This window comes from Pristiophorus japonicus, chromosome 12 (assembly GCF_044704955.1).
Source record: "Pristiophorus japonicus isolate sPriJap1 chromosome 12, sPriJap1.hap1, whole genome shotgun sequence".
In the NCBI taxonomy this organism is placed as follows: Eukaryota; Metazoa; Chordata; class Chondrichthyes; family Pristiophoridae; genus Pristiophorus; species Pristiophorus japonicus.
The window spans coordinates 95,798,947-95,818,425 of NC_091988.1; the positions used below are offsets into that span (position 1 = coordinate 95,798,947).

At 48.6% G+C, this 19,479-nt stretch overlaps 1 protein-coding gene across 1 annotated transcript in view; it reads left to right on the plus strand.

Moving 5' to 3' along the window:
- The window catches only part of srgap3 (SLIT-ROBO Rho GTPase activating protein 3), a 296,153-nt gene that overhangs the window by 223,907 nt on the left and 52,767 nt on the right, over positions 1-19,479 (plus strand). The window contains exons 7-11 of the mRNA XM_070895763.1: positions 1,460-1,681; positions 11,625-11,726; positions 14,201-14,398; positions 15,895-15,979; positions 17,365-17,392. Of these exons, the coding sequence (XP_070751864.1) occupies positions 1,460-1,681; positions 11,625-11,726; positions 14,201-14,398; positions 15,895-15,979; positions 17,365-17,392 (635 nt within the window). The remainder of the gene's footprint in view (positions 1-1,459; positions 1,682-11,624; positions 11,727-14,200; positions 14,399-15,894; positions 15,980-17,364; positions 17,393-19,479) is intronic.

The window sequence follows — 19,479 nt, forward strand, 5'->3', positions numbered from 1 at the left end:
CGGTGCGTGGTGAGAACGGTGCATGGTGAGATTGACAGCTCCTTCAATCCCCTTCTCCCAGTGGTTCGGTGCCTTTGGACTTTGTACGAGAGTGTAAATCAGGTGATGGCAAATCGTCAGCCCGTTTCACATCTCTCCCCATTTTATATCTCCATTGCAGCCCTCGGGAGTGACGTAAAACGGGCTATCGATTCTCCACCACCTGTTTCACACTGTCACACAAACTCAAGATTGGCCCCTTTCTCTTTGTCAGTGGGGTTTGTGCGAGAGCTTCAAAGGACAGCCCCACACTGTAGCCCAGTGCACAATACATGAGATAATCTGTCAGTGTCCTGATTTACATAATTCTTCCTCTTAGTTTGTTTTTGGTAGGAGTTCCAATTGATTGTTAGGTACAAACATGTGATATCAGAGATCAACACCAATCCAAGTTTCACATTCAAATTGATTCCAAGGAGATCTTTTTTTTTGGATGTATCGCTCAACATCTGAATTTTGGTCCAGTATGGCTTCAGACGTAAGAGTCTGCTAAAGTGGCCGGCACAGACACGGTGGGCTAAAATGTCCTCCATCCGTGATGTAAATTTCTATGATTCTATCGGTGTTGGTGCCAGCCATTGTCTACATCCCACTTTGGATTTAAATTGGAGCCAACAACTATTTTGTACTGGTCAGCTTGGCTCAGCTAGTAGCACTCTTGCCTCTTGAGTCAGAAGGTTATGGGTTATGGATTAAATACATAATCTAAGCCGACACTTTAGTGTAATACTGAGGGAATGCTGCACTGTCGAGTTCTTTGAGATGAGGTGTTAAACCAAGGCACTGTCGGCTCTCTCAGGTAAAAGATCCCCAGGCACTATTTTGAAGAAGAGCAGGGGAGTTCTTCTGGTGCCTTGTGTTTCACTCACCCCACTACTCCCTCCCTCAGTGACGGGAATCCTCCGTCACTCGCCCCACTACTCCCTCCCTCAGTGACGGGAATCCTCCGTCACTCGCCCCACTACTCCCTCCTTCAGTGACGGGAATCCTCCGTCACTCGCTCCACTACTCCCTCCCTCAGTGACGGGAATCCTCCGTCACTCGCCCCACTACTCCCTCCCTCAGTGACGGGAATCCTCCATCACTCGCCCCACTACTCCCTCCCTCAGTGACAGGAATCCTCCGTCACTCGCCCCACTACTCCCTCCCTCAGTGACGGGAATCCTCCGTCACTCGCCCCACTACTCCCTCCCTCAGTGACGGGAATCCCCCGTCACTCGCCCCACTATTCCCTCCCTCAGTGACGGGAATCCTCCGTCACTCGCCCCACTATTCCCTCCCTCAGTGACCTGAATCCCCCTTCACTCGCCCCACTATTCCAACACTCAGTGACGTGAATCCTCTGTCACTCCCCCCACCATTCCATCCCTCAGTGACCTCAATCCTCCTTCATTCACCCATTTCTGTGCTTTCCTCACAGTGCTCAGATTTGGGATTCCATGCCAGCCTGGCTCGCACTTTCAGGACGTTCCTCTCGGCTGAATATAACCTGGAAACGTCTCGGCATGAGGGACTGGATATCATCGAGAATGCTGTGGACAACCTGGACGCACGGAGTGACAAGCACAAGGTCATGGACATGTACAATCAAATCTTCTGTCCACCCACCAAGTTTGAATTCCAGCCACACATGGGAGACGAGGTACGTTGCTATTAGTCCAGTCCAAGTGGTTCAAGTGAGGTTGACATAAAGGAAGCATAAAGATCTTTAGTTTGTAGTTCACCCACTTAATACCTCGAGTCTCGTCGCCAAGAACATGCAGAAATCAAGCGCAGACAGCGGAAGGAGCGTGCAGCAAACCAGCCTCCCTACCCACCCTTTCCTTCAACCACTGTCTGTCCCACCTGTGACAGAGACTGTAATTCCCTCATTGGACTGTTCAGTTACCTGAGTGGAAGCAAGTCTTCCTCGATTTCCAGAGACTACCTATGATGATGACATTTGGCAGTTGCAGTCACTGAAAGGGTGGGGGATGGAGCCTATTGCCAACGTCTGGAGGATAGCACAGTGGTGTATGTGATAGTGATGCACCCTTTGTATTGCTTTTTCCTCCTCCATTCCTGCTCTTGAGAAGGTGCCTCTCTCTGATCGTCCTCAGGGGGACAAAAGATCCTTCCTCTAGTCTGATGCTGGTCACTCCCTATCTGCTGCTTCAGATTAGGGCTGAAGGCTATCGAAAGCAACTGCCATGTTCAATCTGTGCTCTATGGGTTGCCAGCTCTCTAGGATGGCCCTGGACTCGCCAGCAATTACAGGTTAATTTTCAGAACCTTGGGAGAAAAATCATAGGAACATTGAAACGAATTGTGTGTTTTTTTTTTCCATTTTCTTTGAACATTTTTGTTTATTAGGTAAAAAGATTTGGGGGAGGGGTGGGAAGGCTGTTTGACCAGGCAGGCCGATTGGAGACGGTAGGTCATGTAATACCACTTCCAGGAATATCTCCAACCAGAATTGGCAACCCCTAGTGCTCGATCCCAGTACCTCGGTCTTTATCTCTACAACCAAGAACCGAGCATTTTTACTTCCAGAATAAGCCACTCCTGATCAGCATGGACTAGAACAATTGGAGCTTTCAGGACTGAGATCGCTAGGTTTTTTGCTGGGTAAGTGTGTCGCGGGATATAGAACGAAGGCGAGTAAATGGAGGTCAGCCATGATCTAATTGAATGGTGGAGCAGACTCGAGCTTTCTACTCGAACAGTACTTTTCTCGGAATGAATCTTTATTCTTTAAACTGTGACTGCAACTCGGCTGCGGAACTGTGCTTTGGTTTAAGGTCACGCTTTGCTGCAGGGACAGTTCAATGCGCACTTAACCCTTGTGATGCCACAGGAAAGTTTATTCACCCAACTGTGGTTGGGCTGCAGGGGGCGCCGATGAGTCTACCTGAGTCCACCTAATGAAGACCGCCTATTTCCACCTCTGTAACATCGCCCCTCTCAGCCCCTGCCTCAGCTCATCCGTTGCTGAAACCCTCATCCAGGCCTTTATTACCTCTAGACTTGACTATTCCAATGCACTCCTGGCCGGTCTCCCACATTCCACCCTACGTAAACTTGAGGTCATCCAAAGCTCGGCTGCCCGTATCCTAACTCATACCAAGTCCCGCTCACCCATCACCCCTGTGCTCGCTGACCTACATTGGCTCCCGGTTAAACAACACCTCGATTTCAAAATTCTCATCCTTATTTTCAAATCCCTCTATGGCCTTGCCCCTCCCTATTTCTGTAATCTCCTCCAGCCCCACAAGCCCCCCCCACTGAGATATTTGCACTCCTCTAATTCTGCCCTCCTGCGCATCCCTGATTATAATCACTCAACCATTGGTGGCCGTGCCTTCAGATACCTGGGCCCTAAGCTCTGGAATTCCTTCCCTAAATCTCTCCACCTCTCTACATCACTTCCCTCCTTGAAGATGCTCTTTAAAAACGACCTCTTTGACCAAGCTTTTGGTCATCTGCCCTAATTTCTCCTTATGTGGCTCGGTTTCAAATTTTTGTCTTAACACTCCTGTGAAGCACCTAGGGACTGTTTCACTACGTTAACGGTGCTATATAAATACAAGTTATTTATCAAGACTGTGGAGTTGAGACATGCCAATGACCCCAAGCACTGCCTACTTTTGAATATGAATTTTGTGCCAGGGATTCACTTGTTGCATTTGTGGCCATATCAGTGTACAATATATGGGCTTTTCATTGGCCGTGGAATCCACCTGAGAACCATTTTTTGTTTAATAAGCCACTTCCACCTGCAAAATACAGGAGATGTAAGGGATGGGAACCATTTTAAATGTCAATGTAAGAAAACCAGGTTAGAATAGGATGAAAAACGAGTAAAATTCAAAGCAAAAAAGGGACAAAGAAAACGGGGGGAGGGGCGGGATTGTGTTTGAAATGTTCATGAACTGGTAATTAACCGCTCTTTGTGGGATCTTGCTGTGTGCTAAGTGGCTGCCTCATTTGCCCACATAACAACTTGAAAGTAATTCACCGTGCGCTGATGTTTCTGAGAGACGTGAGCAGGTGCTGTATAAATACAAGTCTTTCCTTCTCTCAGAACAAAGACAAAACCATCCTGGAGTTTGCCGTTTCCTGTGATCTTTCTGTGAGTCTGATTAAGTCCAACAGCTGTAAGTGGTTTGTTAGCACTGCCCTGGATAATTATCATTATCTTTGACCCTCGTTGCAACAAATCATTATTTGCAGCTTTCAGTTTTATTAGATACAATAATTGGCTTGGAATTTTCAAACCAATGAGTTTGGCCAACACAATGGACCTCAATCTCTTCACATCACTGAAATTGAAAAGATGTCCTCCCCTTCAATCTACGCATCCTCCGAACCCCCGTCCCCCCAGTTATCACATTGGCCCTCGACTCACCCTTCCCTCACCCTTTCTTCCACTAGTACTTTACTCGGACCCCCCCACCTCAGTTCCCACGGGCTCTCTACTCTCTTTTCACCCCCCGCCCCCCCCTCCAGTTTCCAATGGCCCTCTATTCACCTTCCCCTTGCACTGCCACTTTTTAGCATCCCCATGTACACCTCACTGCTGCTCATGGCTCCAAACCATTGCTGCTCCCCCAGAACAAGCAGGAAAAGTAGTGGGTGAAAGCCGGGAAGAGCACAGCAGGGCGCCCACAGCCGGGTGGAGCCAAGGGAGGGAGTCGGAACCTCTGGCTGACCTCGGTGAAGCAGGGGATGTTTGGCCACATGCGCTGATCTCCATCCGCAAACACAGGCAGGCAGACCCCATGTGTGTGCAATTCAACAAGCATGAGCCGAGACAGGGAGTCTTGGCACGGCAGGCTTCCAACACCGGCAAGCTCGCGGTCCTCCCCCGACAGCCACACCGTCCAGCAGGGATCGTTGGATAATGTAGAACTGGAGACCTGACTCCCCCCCTCACTTTGTACCCTGGGGATGAGGCACTGAGGCAATTGTCACCCCTGCTACTGCCACATTGGCCACAGACTCCACACAAACCAGTGACTGAGCCTCGGACGACCCTGTCCCGGTGATTCAGTATTACCCCTTGAAGAATCATTATGCCACAACACTCTGTGCTGCAACACTGGCCCTGAGTCTACTGTGCTGTAGAACACTGCTCTGTCTCCTGGTCCTGCAGCAGCCACACAAAGATCGGGGACATGCAGCGAAACAGCGCCATGACGACGGTGTCAGTGACGCTCAAGTTCACTCCAACCGAGTGGCTCCCGCCGCTGTCCCACAAGCCCCTGCCTGCCATTCAACGCGACGTCCCTGCGCTCCGTGAGGTGGAAAAAACCATTCGCAGCACTTCCCATTCACGGAGACTTGATAAACCCACCACGAAAGCCCGTAAAATGGGGCCGGCCATTCCGGGGAAACAGTATCCATGCAGCCGGTATCGACCCACCGTCCAGAGGGACGGAATCGTGGGACACGTGCAGCACCAAGAACCAACACCTCATCACTGACCCAACAGCAGAGATCCCTGGCACAAACCTCCCTCGGAGACAGTGGACAACGCTCGACCCAATCAGCACAGGGCACGGGAATGGCCGACTAAAAAAAATAATAAAGAGAGGGGAAGATAGATTATGAGAGTAAATGAGCAAGAAATATACAAACAGATAGTAAAAGTTTCTACAGGTATATAAAAAGGAAGAGAGTAGCTAAAGTAAAGATTGGTCCCTTAGAAGATGAGACTGGGGAATTAATAATAGGGAACAGAGAAATGGTAGAGACATTGAATAAATATTTTGAACTGGTCTTCACTGTAGAAAACATCCCAATAATGGATAATCAAGGGGCTATAGGGAGGGAGGAACTTAATACAATGACTATCGCTAAAGAAAAAGTACTTGGTAAAATAAAGGGACTAAAAGTAGACAAGTCCCCTGGACCTGATGGCTTGCACCCTAGGGTCTTAAAAGAAGTGGCTGCAGAGCTAGTGGATGCATTGGTTTTAATCTACTAAAATTCCCTGGATTCTGGGGAGGTCCTAGCAGATTGGAAAACCTCAAATGTAACACCCTTATTTAAAAAAGGAGAGAGACAGAAAGGAGGAAACTATAGACCAGTTAGCCTAACATCTGTCATTGGGAAAATGCTAGCGTCCATTAATAAGGAAGCAGTAGCAAGACATTTGGAAAAGCATAATACGGTCAAGCAGAGTCAGCACGGTTTTATGAAAGGGAAATCATGTTTGACACATTTGCTGGAGTTCTTTGAGAATGTAATGAGCAGAGTGGATAAGGGGAAACCAGTGGATGTGGTGTATTTGGATTTCCAGAAGGAATTTGATAAGGTGCCACATAAGAGGTTACTGCACAAGATAAAAGCTCACGGGATTGGGTGTAATATATTAGTATGGATAGCGGATTGGCTAACAGAGTATCGGGATAAATGGGTCATTTTCTGGTTGGCAAACGGTAACTAGTGGGGTGCCACAGGGATCAGTGTGGGGCCTCAACTATTTACAATTTATATTAATGACTAAGATGAAGGGACAGAGTATAATGTAGCTAAGTTGCTGATGATACAAAAATGGGTGGGAAAGCAAGTTATGAGGAGGACACAAAAAATCTGCAAAGGGAAAATATTTGGCGGATGGAGTATAATGTAGGAAAATGTGAGATTATCCACTTTGGCAGAAAAAATAGTAAAGCAAATTATAATTTAAATGGAGAAAAATTGCAAAGTGCTGCAGTACAGAGGGACCTGGGGGTCCTTGTGCATGAAACACAAGAAGTTAGTATGCATGTACAGCAAGTAATCAGGAAGGTAAATGGAATGTTGTCCTTTATTGCAAGGGGGATAGAGTATAAAAGCAGAGAAGTCCTGCTACAACTGTACAGGGTATTGGTGTGGCCACACCTGGAGTACTGCGTATAGTTTTGGTCTCCTTATTTAAGGAGGGATATACTTGCATTGGAGGCTGTTCAGAGAAGGTTCGCTAGGTTGATTGCTGAGATGAGGGGGTTGACTTATGAAGATAGGCTGAGCAGGTTGGGCCGATACTTATTGAAGTTTAGAAGAATGAGAGGTGATCTTATTGAAATATATAAGATACTGAGAGGGCTCGACAAGGTAGATGCAGAGAGGATGTTTCCCCCCCGTGGGGAAATCTAGAACCCAGGGGGCATAGTCTCAGAATAAGGGGTCGCCCATTTAGAACTGAGATGAGGAGGAATTGCTTCTCTCAGAGGGTCGTAAATCTGTGGAATTTTCTGCCCCAGAGAGCTGTGGAGGCTGGGTCATTGAATACATTTAAGGCGGAAATAGACAGATTTTTGAACTATAAGGGAGTGAAGGGTTATGGGGAGCAGGCAGGGAAGTGGAGCTGAGTCCATGATCAGATCAGCCATGATCTTATTGAATGGCGGAGCAGGCGAGAGGGGCCAAATGGCCGACTCCTGCTCCTATTTCTTATGTTCTTATGTGGCCACCTGCTCCACAAGTGGGAGATGAGGGACGACCTGAAGTGCGATTCCCAGACCATGGAACACGTCACATCAACCTGCCCACTGAGATCTGTAGTTGGAGGCACCTCATTTCTCCACGCGGCATCTCAGGAAGCCTGCGAATGAATCGCCAAACTAGACATCCCAGTATAAACCTTTCCTCTCATGCTAAAGTAAAAAGTATTTGGTTGGAGGTTTAGAGGGAATTTGAGGGAAAATTTCTTCACCCAGAGGGTGGTAGGGGTCTGGAACTCACTGGCTGAAAGGGTGGTAGAGGCATAAACCCTCACCACATTTAAAAAATACATGGATGTGCACTTGAAGTGCCGTAATCTACAGGGCTACGGACCTCGAGCTGAAAAGTGGGATTAGGCTGGATAGCTCTTGGTTGACTGGCGCGGACATGATGGGCCGAAATGGCCTCCTTCTGTGCTGTAAGTGTCTATGATTCTATGACGAAGTATCACCTCGGTGATGCATTAGGCACTGAAACCTTTCAAACCTGCATCTTTTGTCTTAATATCCCCTTATATGGCTCAGTGTCACCGTTTGTTTGATAACGCTCCTGTGAAGCATCTTGGGACGTTTTGCTGTGCCAAAGGTGCCATATAAATGCGAGTTGTTGAAAGTCGGTTTTGAATTGTAAAATAAATTCCTAAACATAGCCCATCTTTCAGATTCTGCTTTCGTTGCGCTCCGATCCTAACTCTGTAATTAGTAGCAGAACAGATTGTTAAAACATTCTCAGCTGGAACAATCCATGCGTGGTGAAAGCAGGAAGTAGGCGCAGATGCTGGTTGTGTTTTATGTGCTTAATGTACTTTGATTATTAATATTAAATATTTATAGACTGTCTCACACCTGTATCAGATAGAATGTGCTGTAAGGAACAGACGCATGACAAGCTGTGCATTGCCTCATATCCCTTGCCTGCATCTTCTCTCACCCTTTTAACTGTCGGCTTGGCACAGTCATATCTCTTGTGCCTCTGTGTCAGAATTTATCAGTTTAAAGAAAGACTTACATTTCTTTTAATGACCTGAGGATATCCCAATTAAGTGCTTTTGAAGTGTAGTCACTGTGTTGTGATGCAGGAAATGCGGCAGCCAATATATCCACAGAAGGATTCTTCAAACAGCATTATCATAGGCCGTCCCTCGGAATCTTAAAGTGAATCCTTAGGTGGCTGAACAGACCAATACGAGAACCACAGTCTCTGTCACAGGTGGGACAGATAGTCGTTGGGGGAAAGGGAGGGTGGGACTGGATTGCCGCACGCTCTTTCTGCTGCCTGCGCTTGATTTCTGCATGCTCTCGGCGATGAGACTCGAGGTGCTCAGCGCCCTCCCGGGTGCACTTGCTTCACTCACTGCGGTCTTTGGCCAGGGACTCCCAGGTGTCAGTGGGTATGTTGCACTTTATCAGGGAGGCTTTGTGGGTGTCCTTGTAACGTTTCTTCTGCCCACCTTGGCTCATTTACCTTCAAATAGCAATGTGATAATGACCAGCTAATCTGTTTTAGTGGTGTTGGTTGAGGGATAAATATAACATAGAATATATAGCACAGAAACTGGCCGTTCGGCCCACCTGGTTTATGCTGCTGTTTATACTCCACACAAGCCTCCTCCCACTCTAATTACCTGTCCCCATATCCTTCTATTTGCTTCTCCCTCAAATATGCTTCAACCCTCTCCACATCTACCCTGTCGAATCACTTAATGATTTCAAGACCTCTATCAGGTCTCCACATCGTCTTCCCTTTCCCAGAGAGAGGAGCTTCAGCCAGCACAGTCTGCAAGATGTAGAGCAGCTGACACGTCAGTGCAGTGCCGAGGGAGTGCTGCACTGTCAGTGGTGCTGTGCTTCAGAGGAGATGTGAAACTGAGGTCCCCTCTGCCCTTGGATGTACAAGATGTTGAAGAGCAGGGGAATGAATGGACTGTGGAGGGAACAGTGTCGAGATCGGGTGTGGGCAATGTCTACATAGACTGGGGGGAGGGGAGAGTGTCTACATAGACTGAGGGGAGGGGAGAGAGTGTCATCATAGACAGGGGGAGGGGGGAGTGTCGTCATATACAGGGGGAGGGGAGAGAGTGTCAGTATAGACAGGGGGAGGGGAGAGAGGGTCAGTATAGACTGGGGGAGGGGAGAGAGTGTCGTCATAGACAGGGGGAGGGGAGAGAGTGTCAGTATAGACTGGGGGAGGGGAGAGAGTGTCAGCATAGACTGGGAGAGGGGAGAGAGTGTCAGTACAGACTGGGGGAGGGGAGAGAGTGTCAGTACAGACTGGGGGAGGAGCGAGTGTCAGCATAGACTGGGGGAGGAGAGAGAGTGTCAGTATACACTGGGGGAGGGGAGAGAGTGTCAGCATAGACTGGGGGAGGGGAGAGAGTGTCAGCATAGACTGGGGGAGGGGAGAGAGTGTCGTCATAGACTGGGGGAGGGGAGAGAGTGTCAGCATAGACTGGGGGAGGGGAGAGGGTGTCGTCATAGACTGGGGGAGGGGAGAGAGTGTCGGCATAGACTGGGGGAGGAGAGAGAGTGTCGTCATAGACTGGGGGAGGGGAGGAGTGTCAGTATACACTGAGGGAGGGGAGAGAGTGTCAGTATACACTGGGGGAGGGGAGGGAGTGTCAGTATACACTGGGGGAGGGGAGAGAGTGTCAGTATACACTGGGGGAGGGGAGGGAGTGTCAGTATAGACTGGGGGAGGGGAGGGAGTGTCAGTATAGACTGGGGGAGGGGAGAGAGTGTCAGTATAGACTGGGGGAGGGGAGGGAGTGTCAGTATAGACTGGGGGAGGGGAGAGAGTGTCAGTATACACTGGGGGATGGGTGGAGTAGGGTGGTGTGGGAAAAGTGCCGTTCAGCTTGTCCCAGTTTTCTAGGTTTGTTTGCGAGGGCAAAGCTTCTTCTGTTCTATCTCAACAATGTTCCATCATCCTCCATCTCACAACAGTTACTGTACCAAGTGCATTTTCCACTTCCTACGCCAACTGTCCTGAGGCGGTTTGACAAATAATCTCAGAGCAGCTTGATGGGTGCTGTAGATGTTTAGCCAATCGCAAATGGCTTCAAGCCACTGCAAAAATATTGCATGGAGGAGATTCTGAAATTGCAGGGAAGATTGCAGCCATGGCTCAGTTGTATTATTTTTGCAACTGAGTCAGAAGGTTGTGGGTTCAAGTCCCACTCAAGAGACTTGGCATAAAATCTCGGCTGGCACTCCAGTGCAGTACTGAGGGAGTGCTGCACTGTTGGAGGTTTTGCCTTTCAGATTGGCCGTCTTTCAAAGAAGAGCAGGAGAGTTCTCCCCGGTGTCCTGGCCAATATTTATCCCTCAACCAACACCTAGAAGAGATTATCTGGTCATTATCACATTGCTGGTTGTAGGGCCTTGCTGTGCACAAGTTGGCTGCCATGTTTCCTACAATTACAACTACAACAATTACAACACTGACTACTTTATTGGCTGTAAATCACTTTGGGATGCCCTGAGGTTGTGAAATGCGCTATATAAATGGAAGTCTCTCTTTTTTTTTCTTTTTGGCTTGACCAGAATGGACACCAGAGGTGAAATAAAGAATAAACTTTAACCCAGTAAAACGCTGATTCCACAGATAATCTCTGTGAGTGGTTATCCTCCCCCAGCTCTTCCTGAAATATATTGCCTGGATAGTCCTTCGCTGTGATGGCTCTTAAGTTTTGATTAAATGGCTTACCGGACATTTATTGACTCTTTACAAATGGCTGTCACTTAAACAAACTGTTCGAGGCTGGCTTCTCTGATTACATCCCATAATTGTGTGACATTCTAGTTGACCATTGCTTACAGCTGCTGCCATGTTACCGTGAGAGTGTAGGACTATAATTCAGCTGAGTTATGGGATGTCCTTCCACACAAACATTTCATACTCACCTTCACCAGCGAGCAAAGTGCGGACAGGCTTTAGTACTTCCTGTGTACTGTTGATTAATCATCCCCTCTTTCTAAACAGATGTGCCCCAGCTGAAAGCTCAGGAAACTCTCCGCCCCCTAGCATTGACCATTGGTAATGAAATCAAGCCTGCACGACTTGGGGAGTCTGTGTTCAACTAGTTCTTGACTCTGTTTCTTGTCTTACCATTTCAGGTCTGTCAGGTGAGTGCTCAGCAGCCCGTTCAGACCGAGCTCCTCATGAGGTACCACCAGCTGCAGTCCCGTCTCGCCACCCTGAAGATCGAGAATGAAGAGGTGAGCCAAGACATCGGGAACTAATAATGGCAGTTTGATCATTGGAGGACAGAATTTTGAGACGGACCCACTGGGAGATAAATTAGTTTGGGCCTGTTTTTCGGATGGCGAGCTCACGCCCCCTATGCCTGAAGAGGCTGGCCCCAGCACCACCCGATATTGATCCTCGGGCCTCAATGATTCGGGTGAGCTGCTGAACCGCCAAACGCAGCTCCCTGCTCTGGTACTGTTCAATCTGGGCTGGCTGCCTTTCAGGGAGGGATGCCGGCAGCGGGCTACCGAAACACTAAGAAGCTGGGAGGAATACACCTGCTCCTGGCTGCACATTAATCAAATCTCTTTAATAAAAGGTATCTTTTTTGTGCCAGTCTCCAGCAATCCCTTTAAGGTTAAGCTGCAGGTAGACCAAGTAATGCTGAACACAGTAGGCTTCAAGGGGCCTAACGCCTGATTTAGGCGGCTGCTAGGAACGCGTGAAAAACACCCTGACCCAATATGGGGTCGGGCGCCTTTCATGGGTTCTTGGGGCGTGAGACATCGCTCCGTGAAATTGGTCTTTTATGGCCCCGTTTTCTGACCAGAAAATGAGCGCACCGTGGTCCAATTTCTCCCCTACTGCCTCGGATTCTTGTGGGAGGGGTGCAGAGTAGGGAGATTAATCTCAGTAATACCAGTGGGGCAGACAAGCAGAAATGGAGACATTCTCCAGAAATACTGGGAAATTGGAAATCCATTGCAAAGTTACGGATCTGAAACAGATTCCGACAAAATGCTGCGACTGTCATTGTGATTCTGAGGTTTGACGGGTCTCTGATTATCCTGGGTGGGGTGGGATGTTCCCCCTCAATCCCATCTCCCACTAACTGACCCCCTCACTCTGACAGTTCGTGTTATAATGGATGGAGTGTGTCTCAGTTGAACACTGGGAAGAATGCCAATTTGTAACAAGTGGAATTGATGTTCGGATCCACTGCTGTTCCAAGGTTCCTCAGATCAGACATGAAAGTGGCTTTGAGGGTGCAAGATAGGACAGCATCTCGGATACCCTGTGAGGAGCAGGCTGATATCCCGAGGCTTCAGAGTCAACAGTCTGGCGTGAGACTGGAGTCCTATAGGCCAGACCGGATAAGGTTGGCAGGTTTCCTTCCCTAAAGGGCATTAATAAATGAGCTGGGTTTTTACGACAATCCAACGGCTTCATGGCCACTTCAAAAAGGAGTTGGATAAACGTAACATGGGGAATGGGGTTGGAGGTTATCAGTATGAGCAAAAGTGACCCAATAATCCAGGGGAGGTAATGGCTTTTGTGGTGCAGTGGCATAGGGGAAGGGGAGGTTGTCTCTGGGCAGGCACAGCAGGGAGGAATGGTGAAGATAGTTGTAATGTATGCACCTGTGACTGCTCACTCGTTCATTGAGCTGTTGAGTTGGGAATGGCTTAGCCAGCCACATGATTGCCTGATAATTAATCAGGAAGGCAAATGGAACGTTGGCCTTTATTGCAAGGGGGGTAGAGTATAAAAGCAGAGAAGTCCTGCTACAACTATACAGGGTATTGGTGAGGCCACACCTGGAGTACTGCGTGCCGTTTTGGTCTCTGTATTTAATGAAGGATATACTTGCATTGGAGACTGTTCAGAGAAGGTTCACGAGGTTGATTTCGGAGATGAGGGGGTTGACCTATGAAGATAGGTTGAGTAGGTTGGGCCTATATTCATTGGAGTTCAGAAGAATGATAGGTGATCTTATCGAAACTTATAAGATATTGAGGGGGCTCGACAAGGTGGATGCAGTGAGGATACTTCAACTATAGAAGAAACTAAAACTAGGGGACATAGTCTTAATGGGCCGCCCATTAAAAACTGAGATGAGGAGGAATTTCTGCTCTGAAGGTTGTAAATCTGTGGAATTCTCTGCCCCAGTGGAGGAGGCTGTGTCATTGACTATATTTAAGGCAGAGATAGACAGATTTTTGAGTGATAAGGGAATAAAGGGTTATGGGGAGCGGGCAGGGAAGTGGAGCTAAGTCCATGTTCAGTTCAGCCATGATCTTATTAAATGGCGGAGCAGGCTCGAGGGGTCAAATGGCCTACTGCTGCTCCTATTTCTTATGTTCTTATGTGATGTTCAAAAGACTCAATAAAACCCCAGCCAGTTGGGCTCGGGGGATCCACGATGAGGCAAGCGGTTGTGAGCTGAGTGGATGAACTGGTAATGTGTAGTGTGATTTTGCTAATAAACCAACTTGTTCTTAATAGCAATGTGTTGCTATGAATTCTTAAGCAAAGAACCCTTGAAGCAAATATATTACAATAGTGATGGATGTATATTCGGAGGTTCTCCTTGTTGCCTTTGGCAATTGGGGTGTATTAATTGAGGACGTTCCTTCAAGAGATTAAATGGGTGGGTTAGGATGATGGGGTGAAGGAGATGGCTTGATGGGCCTTGTCTGACTCCTTGTCCTCTTATGTCCAGGTGCGGAAGACATTGGACGCCACCATGCAAACGCTGCAAGACATGCTTACCGTGGAGGACTTTGATGTGTCCGACGCATTCCATCACAGCCGATCTACCGAGTCAGTCAAATCTGTCGCCTCCGAGACCTACATGAGCAAACTTAACATCGCAAAGAGGAGAGCCAACCAACAGGAGACCGAGATATTCTACTTCACCGTAAGACCTCTTCTTGGGGTTAAAAAAACAATCAGTACACTGGACTCTGGGAGTTAGGGCTGTCTTGTACAACACAGTCAAAGACTACTGGTTTGACTATGCTGTGTGACACATTAGGTGTCAGCTGTGGCTCAGTTTGTAGCACTCTTGCCTCTGAGTCAGTAGGTAAGACTTGCTTCCACTCTAAAAATGAGTTCTTAGGTGACTGTACAGTCCAATACGGGGATTACAGTCTCTGTCACAGGTGGGACAGACAGTGGTTGAAGGAAAGGGTGGGTGGGGAGTCTGGTTTGCTGCACGCTCCTTCCGCTGCCTGCACTTGATTTCTGCATGCTCTCGGCGACGAGACTCAAGGTGCTCAGCGTCCTCCCAGATGCTCTTCCTCCACTTAGGGCGGTCTTTGGCCAGAGCACAATGGGTTGGTTGGCACTCCAGTGTAGTACTCCGGGAGTTCAATTATTTCATTGCTGTTTGTGGGACCTTGCTGTGCACAATTTAGCTGCCACGTTTCTACATTACAAAAATGGCTACACTTCAAAAAGTACTTAATTGCCTATAAAGTGTTTTGGGACAACCTGGGGCTGAGAGAGGCTTTGGAGAAAGGGGGAAAGAAACTAATGTTGAGTATCTCCTGCCATAAAGTGGCCATTTGTGGATATCAGGTGGGGAACGGGCTCCGGCTTGGCTGTGGTCGCCTCCACACGGACATTCATTGTTAGTGCCCACTTGGGCGAGAGACTGGAGGGCTGACAGCACCCGTGAGACTGCACCCTGGCACAGGAAGAGGGGGGAGTACTGGGAGGTGGGGGCAAGGAGAAAAGATATAGCCAGCGTATTGACAGTCGCTATGGGGGATCTGTTCACTACTCGTGGTGAAACTGCTCATTCTGCTGCAGATAGTGAATCAGGAAACTTTCCCAAGGGACCTGCCCTGCCTCCCCCCCCCACCCCCCAATTTTGGATTTGTGGCATCTTTTGATCATTTGTTAGTAAGGCTGGCATCGAACAGAGCCCTGTGCTGGGAGCACCAGATTGCTGCATTTTCCCTTTAATTTCTATTCATTCACTGAAGACGGAGTTTTTTATTCAGTAATGCACTCACACTCATGCCTGGAACAATGTTGAGCCCTGCAGCATTAAACATCCTACAGGCTGCTGGGGGCAATGGCAGCTGCACTCAGAATGAGGCCTGCCCTCATCCGTCAGACTCCAACACAACGGAGTAAGAGTGCAATTCAGTATGGAGAAATATTATTAAAATTGTGCAGGGCTATGGGGAAAGAGCTGGGGCGGAGGGTGTGGGGAGGGGAGTGGGACTAATTGAATAGCTTTTTCTAAGAGATGGCATGAGCCAAATGGCCTTCCGCACTGTATGTGGGGCAGAATTGATGGACCAACTGGTCTTTTCCTGCCCATCAATTTGCTGTGTTCGAATGTTCACATGATATGATGAACAGACTAATATATTTTTAATACACTCATTGTTTCTCTTTCAGAAATTTAAGGAATTCCTGAATGGAAGTAACCTGATCACGAAGCTTCAGGCCAAGCATGACCTACTAAAGCAAACTCTGGGGGAAGGTGAGGCAGGGTCAAGGTTGAAAGTGCTCCATTTTCCGTGAGCACAGTTGGGTTGTTCAGGGTGGGATCTCCAAATGTGCTGTAATCGGAGACACCAAGTTGCTGTAAAGCAGTGTGTTTCATCAGCTTTATTGAGGGCTACATTCCTAAGCAAAGTCTTGAGTTTTGGATCACTTTCAGCAACACTGCATCATGGAGTAATGTGGACCGGCAGTTCTATAAGATCACAGTTCTGTTGGGCAGTCGTATTCCTCTCACTGTCTGTACAGACGCAGGGAGAGACGACCCCCTCCCCCCCGGCAGCATTGGCAAGCAAGAACAGGAGTGGCAAAAGCATACAATCTTAGCTCAGTCAACATCTCTCAGCCACGAGAACTGAGAATGGAGGCCCAGAAGCTCATGGAACAGGGAGTCTGTCCAAATCAACAGCTAAATGGGACGTGGGCTGCAAATGGTCAGCAAGTAATATAATGAGTATCACTGCTGTAGAGTTTGGTGATGTGCATATTGTTCCTCTGCTGTCATCCTTGGCACAGTGGTAGCACTCTCACCTCTTGAGTTAGAAGTTCAAGAGTTGAAGGCCCAATCCAGAGACTTCACCCTCAGAGGTGGACATAAAGTATCCCCTGGCACTATTTGCTGAAGAGCAAGGGCTTTACTCTGTGTCTAACCCGTGCTGTACCTTCCCTGGGAGTGTTTGATGGGTCAGTGTAGAGTGAGCTTTACTCTGTATCTAACTCCTTGCTGTACCTGCCCTGGGAGTGTTTGATGGGACAGTGTGGAGGGAGCTTTACTCTGTATTTAACCCCTGCTGTACCTGCCTTGGGAGTGTTTGATGGGACAGTGTGGAGGGAGCTTTACTCTGTATCTAACCCGTACTGTACCTGCCCTGGGAGTGTTTGATAGGACAGTGTGGAGGGAGCTTTACTCTGTATCTAACCCGTGCTGTACCTGCCCTGGGAGTGTTTGATGGGACAGTGTAGAGGGAGCTTTACTCTGTATCTAACCCGTGCTGTACCTGCCCTGAGAGTGTTTGATGGGATAGTGTAGAGGGAGATTTACTCTGATGGAAAGTAGAGGAAACTTAGTGGAATTAGGTTTGGATTGCTCTGGCAAAGAGCCAGCACACAGGTGATGGGCCAAATTACCGCCACCTGTGCTATGAACGTCGATGTAAGCACAAATTCTGGAAAGGAAAATTGGGAGAGGTCTTTAACAGGTGATCGAGCTGAATTTGCGCATTTTACACTATTGTTGAATTACCCCAGTATTTCTTAAAATTATCTGATGAGTTTCATGACTGCATGCGGGTTCATTCTTGCAGTGTTGAGAAAGCAAACCTTGGGTATTATTTTACTGAGCTGTGATGTCTTTTTCCCTTCCAGGTGAGAAGGCCGAGTGTGGCACTTCAAGGTAGGACGCCAGCATTCCTTATGCTTAATCAGTGTAGTTCCAGGCAATGTCCGATCAGAGTTTCGCAGATTCTCCAGTGATCTATAGCAAGAACCGTCAATGGAAAAGAACTTGGGGTGGGGGATGTAAAACGGGCGGCCAATCCACTATCGCCCATTTTGTATTACTACCCAAGACCAATTTAACCTTTCGCTCCCCAACCCATGTCCCACGTCTGCCCCACCTCTATATTCCACAGCGGCCCCATAACTCCATAAACCGCAGCTGCCCCTACATCCATGCCCCTCTGCTCCTTATTTCCCACAGCCTAAACACAGGAGCCCCCACCTATCTCTCTATCTCAAGGCTTCCCCCTATTTCTATAGCCATGGGGCCACCCCAACTCTATAAACACAATCTCCCCCCTGCGCCCCCCCCACCCCCCGCACTTCCCCACCAAAATTCTATATCCCACAGGAGCCCCCTATCTCTCTCGCCAAGACTGCCCACTGAGTCTGTAAACACAGTCACCACATCTCTGTATCCCGGGGCTGCCTCTTAACCCTAATTCCCACAGCTGTTTCAGCATCGAGGGGGCTGTTCACTCAGATGGATCATAAACCTCCGCGAAATACAGGCCCCCTAAAACTTTCCACACACCGGTATTTCAGCAGTGAGAATAATCAATAAAGCAGCTGATAAAATGTGTCGGGCCAGTAGATGAGGCTGCAGACAGTGTTATAACAGTGGCCCAGATCATTACTCCCTATTCATGTATAGATTGACCAATATTTCCTCGGCCAAAACCCAACGGGGAGCAGGCCTTTGAAAAATCACTGAGTGCGTACGAGTAGGATAGCTGCCTGGTCCCGGCTGACATTTCTCGCACCGGGGTAGGTCTGTTGAAAGGCTCCAGATGTTGCCAGCTGTTGTGATTTGCCACGCTGCCGCTATCGGTTGGTGCATGTGGTTCATGAGCAGTGTTGCATTGTGGATGCGTGATCTTTTAACACCAGTTGAGATGACAGCTGAGCGAGGCTCCAAAACGAACCACCCCTACCTAACCTCTGCGTCCGGCCGCACCATCCCAACTTGCATCCATAGGGACAGGGGACACAACTAATGCTCGGCAATCGCTGCTCCCCGCCGCAATCGGCGTACCGCCTGCCGTTTCCGTTACCATCCCTGCAGCGTTGACAGCGAGCGCTGAATTAGAGGCAATTCTGTGCTGCAGGTTCTGACTCTCTGTCTCGCTGCTGCAGCTCTAACCAGCGCTGACTCAGCTCTGTGCCGCGCTGGAGGAAAAGTTCTCTGCTACGCTCCTGACTATTTTATTCCCACAAACTGTTTGACGGGAATTGTCCCTCCTTGACCCGGTCAAGCCTGCGGAATGACGCAGAGTGGTCTGGTGCTGACATCACGCAATAAATAGGAGCAGGAGTCGGCCATACGGCCCCTCGAGCCTGCTCCGCAATTCAATAAGATCCTGGCTGATCTGATCATGGACTCAGCTCCACTTCCCCGCCCACTCCCCATAACCCTTTATTCCCTTAGTGTTCAAAAATCTGTCTATCTCCGTATTAAATATATTCAATGTCCCAGCCTCCACAACTCTCTGAGGCAGAGAATTTCACAGATTTACAACCCTCTGAGAGAAGAAATTCTTCCTCATCTCAGTTTTAAATGGGCGACCCCTTATTCTGAAACTATGCCTCCTAGTTCGAGATTCCCACATAAGGGGAAACATCCTCTCTGTATCTAGCCTGTCAAGCCCCCTCAGAATCCTAAATGTTTCACGAAGATCATGACGCGTAGGGACTCTTCCATTCAGCCGCACTACCGATGGTTAAATTGTTCAATGCGCTCCATGAGCCTACACAGATCAGGAAGGCCCTTGGTTCTATATCCAAGTCCGTGCTGAGTAAGCCAATCTCAGGTGCAAGGTGCTTTAACTAGCCACACAGCACTTGGGCGATAGAGGAAAAATCAGCCAGACTCCCTGCTCCTGATCGCCCCCCCCCGTGCCCCTGATCGCCTCCCCCCGTGCCCCTGATCGCCCCCCCCCGTGCCCCTGATCGCCCCCCCCTTGCCCCTGATCGCCCCCCCCT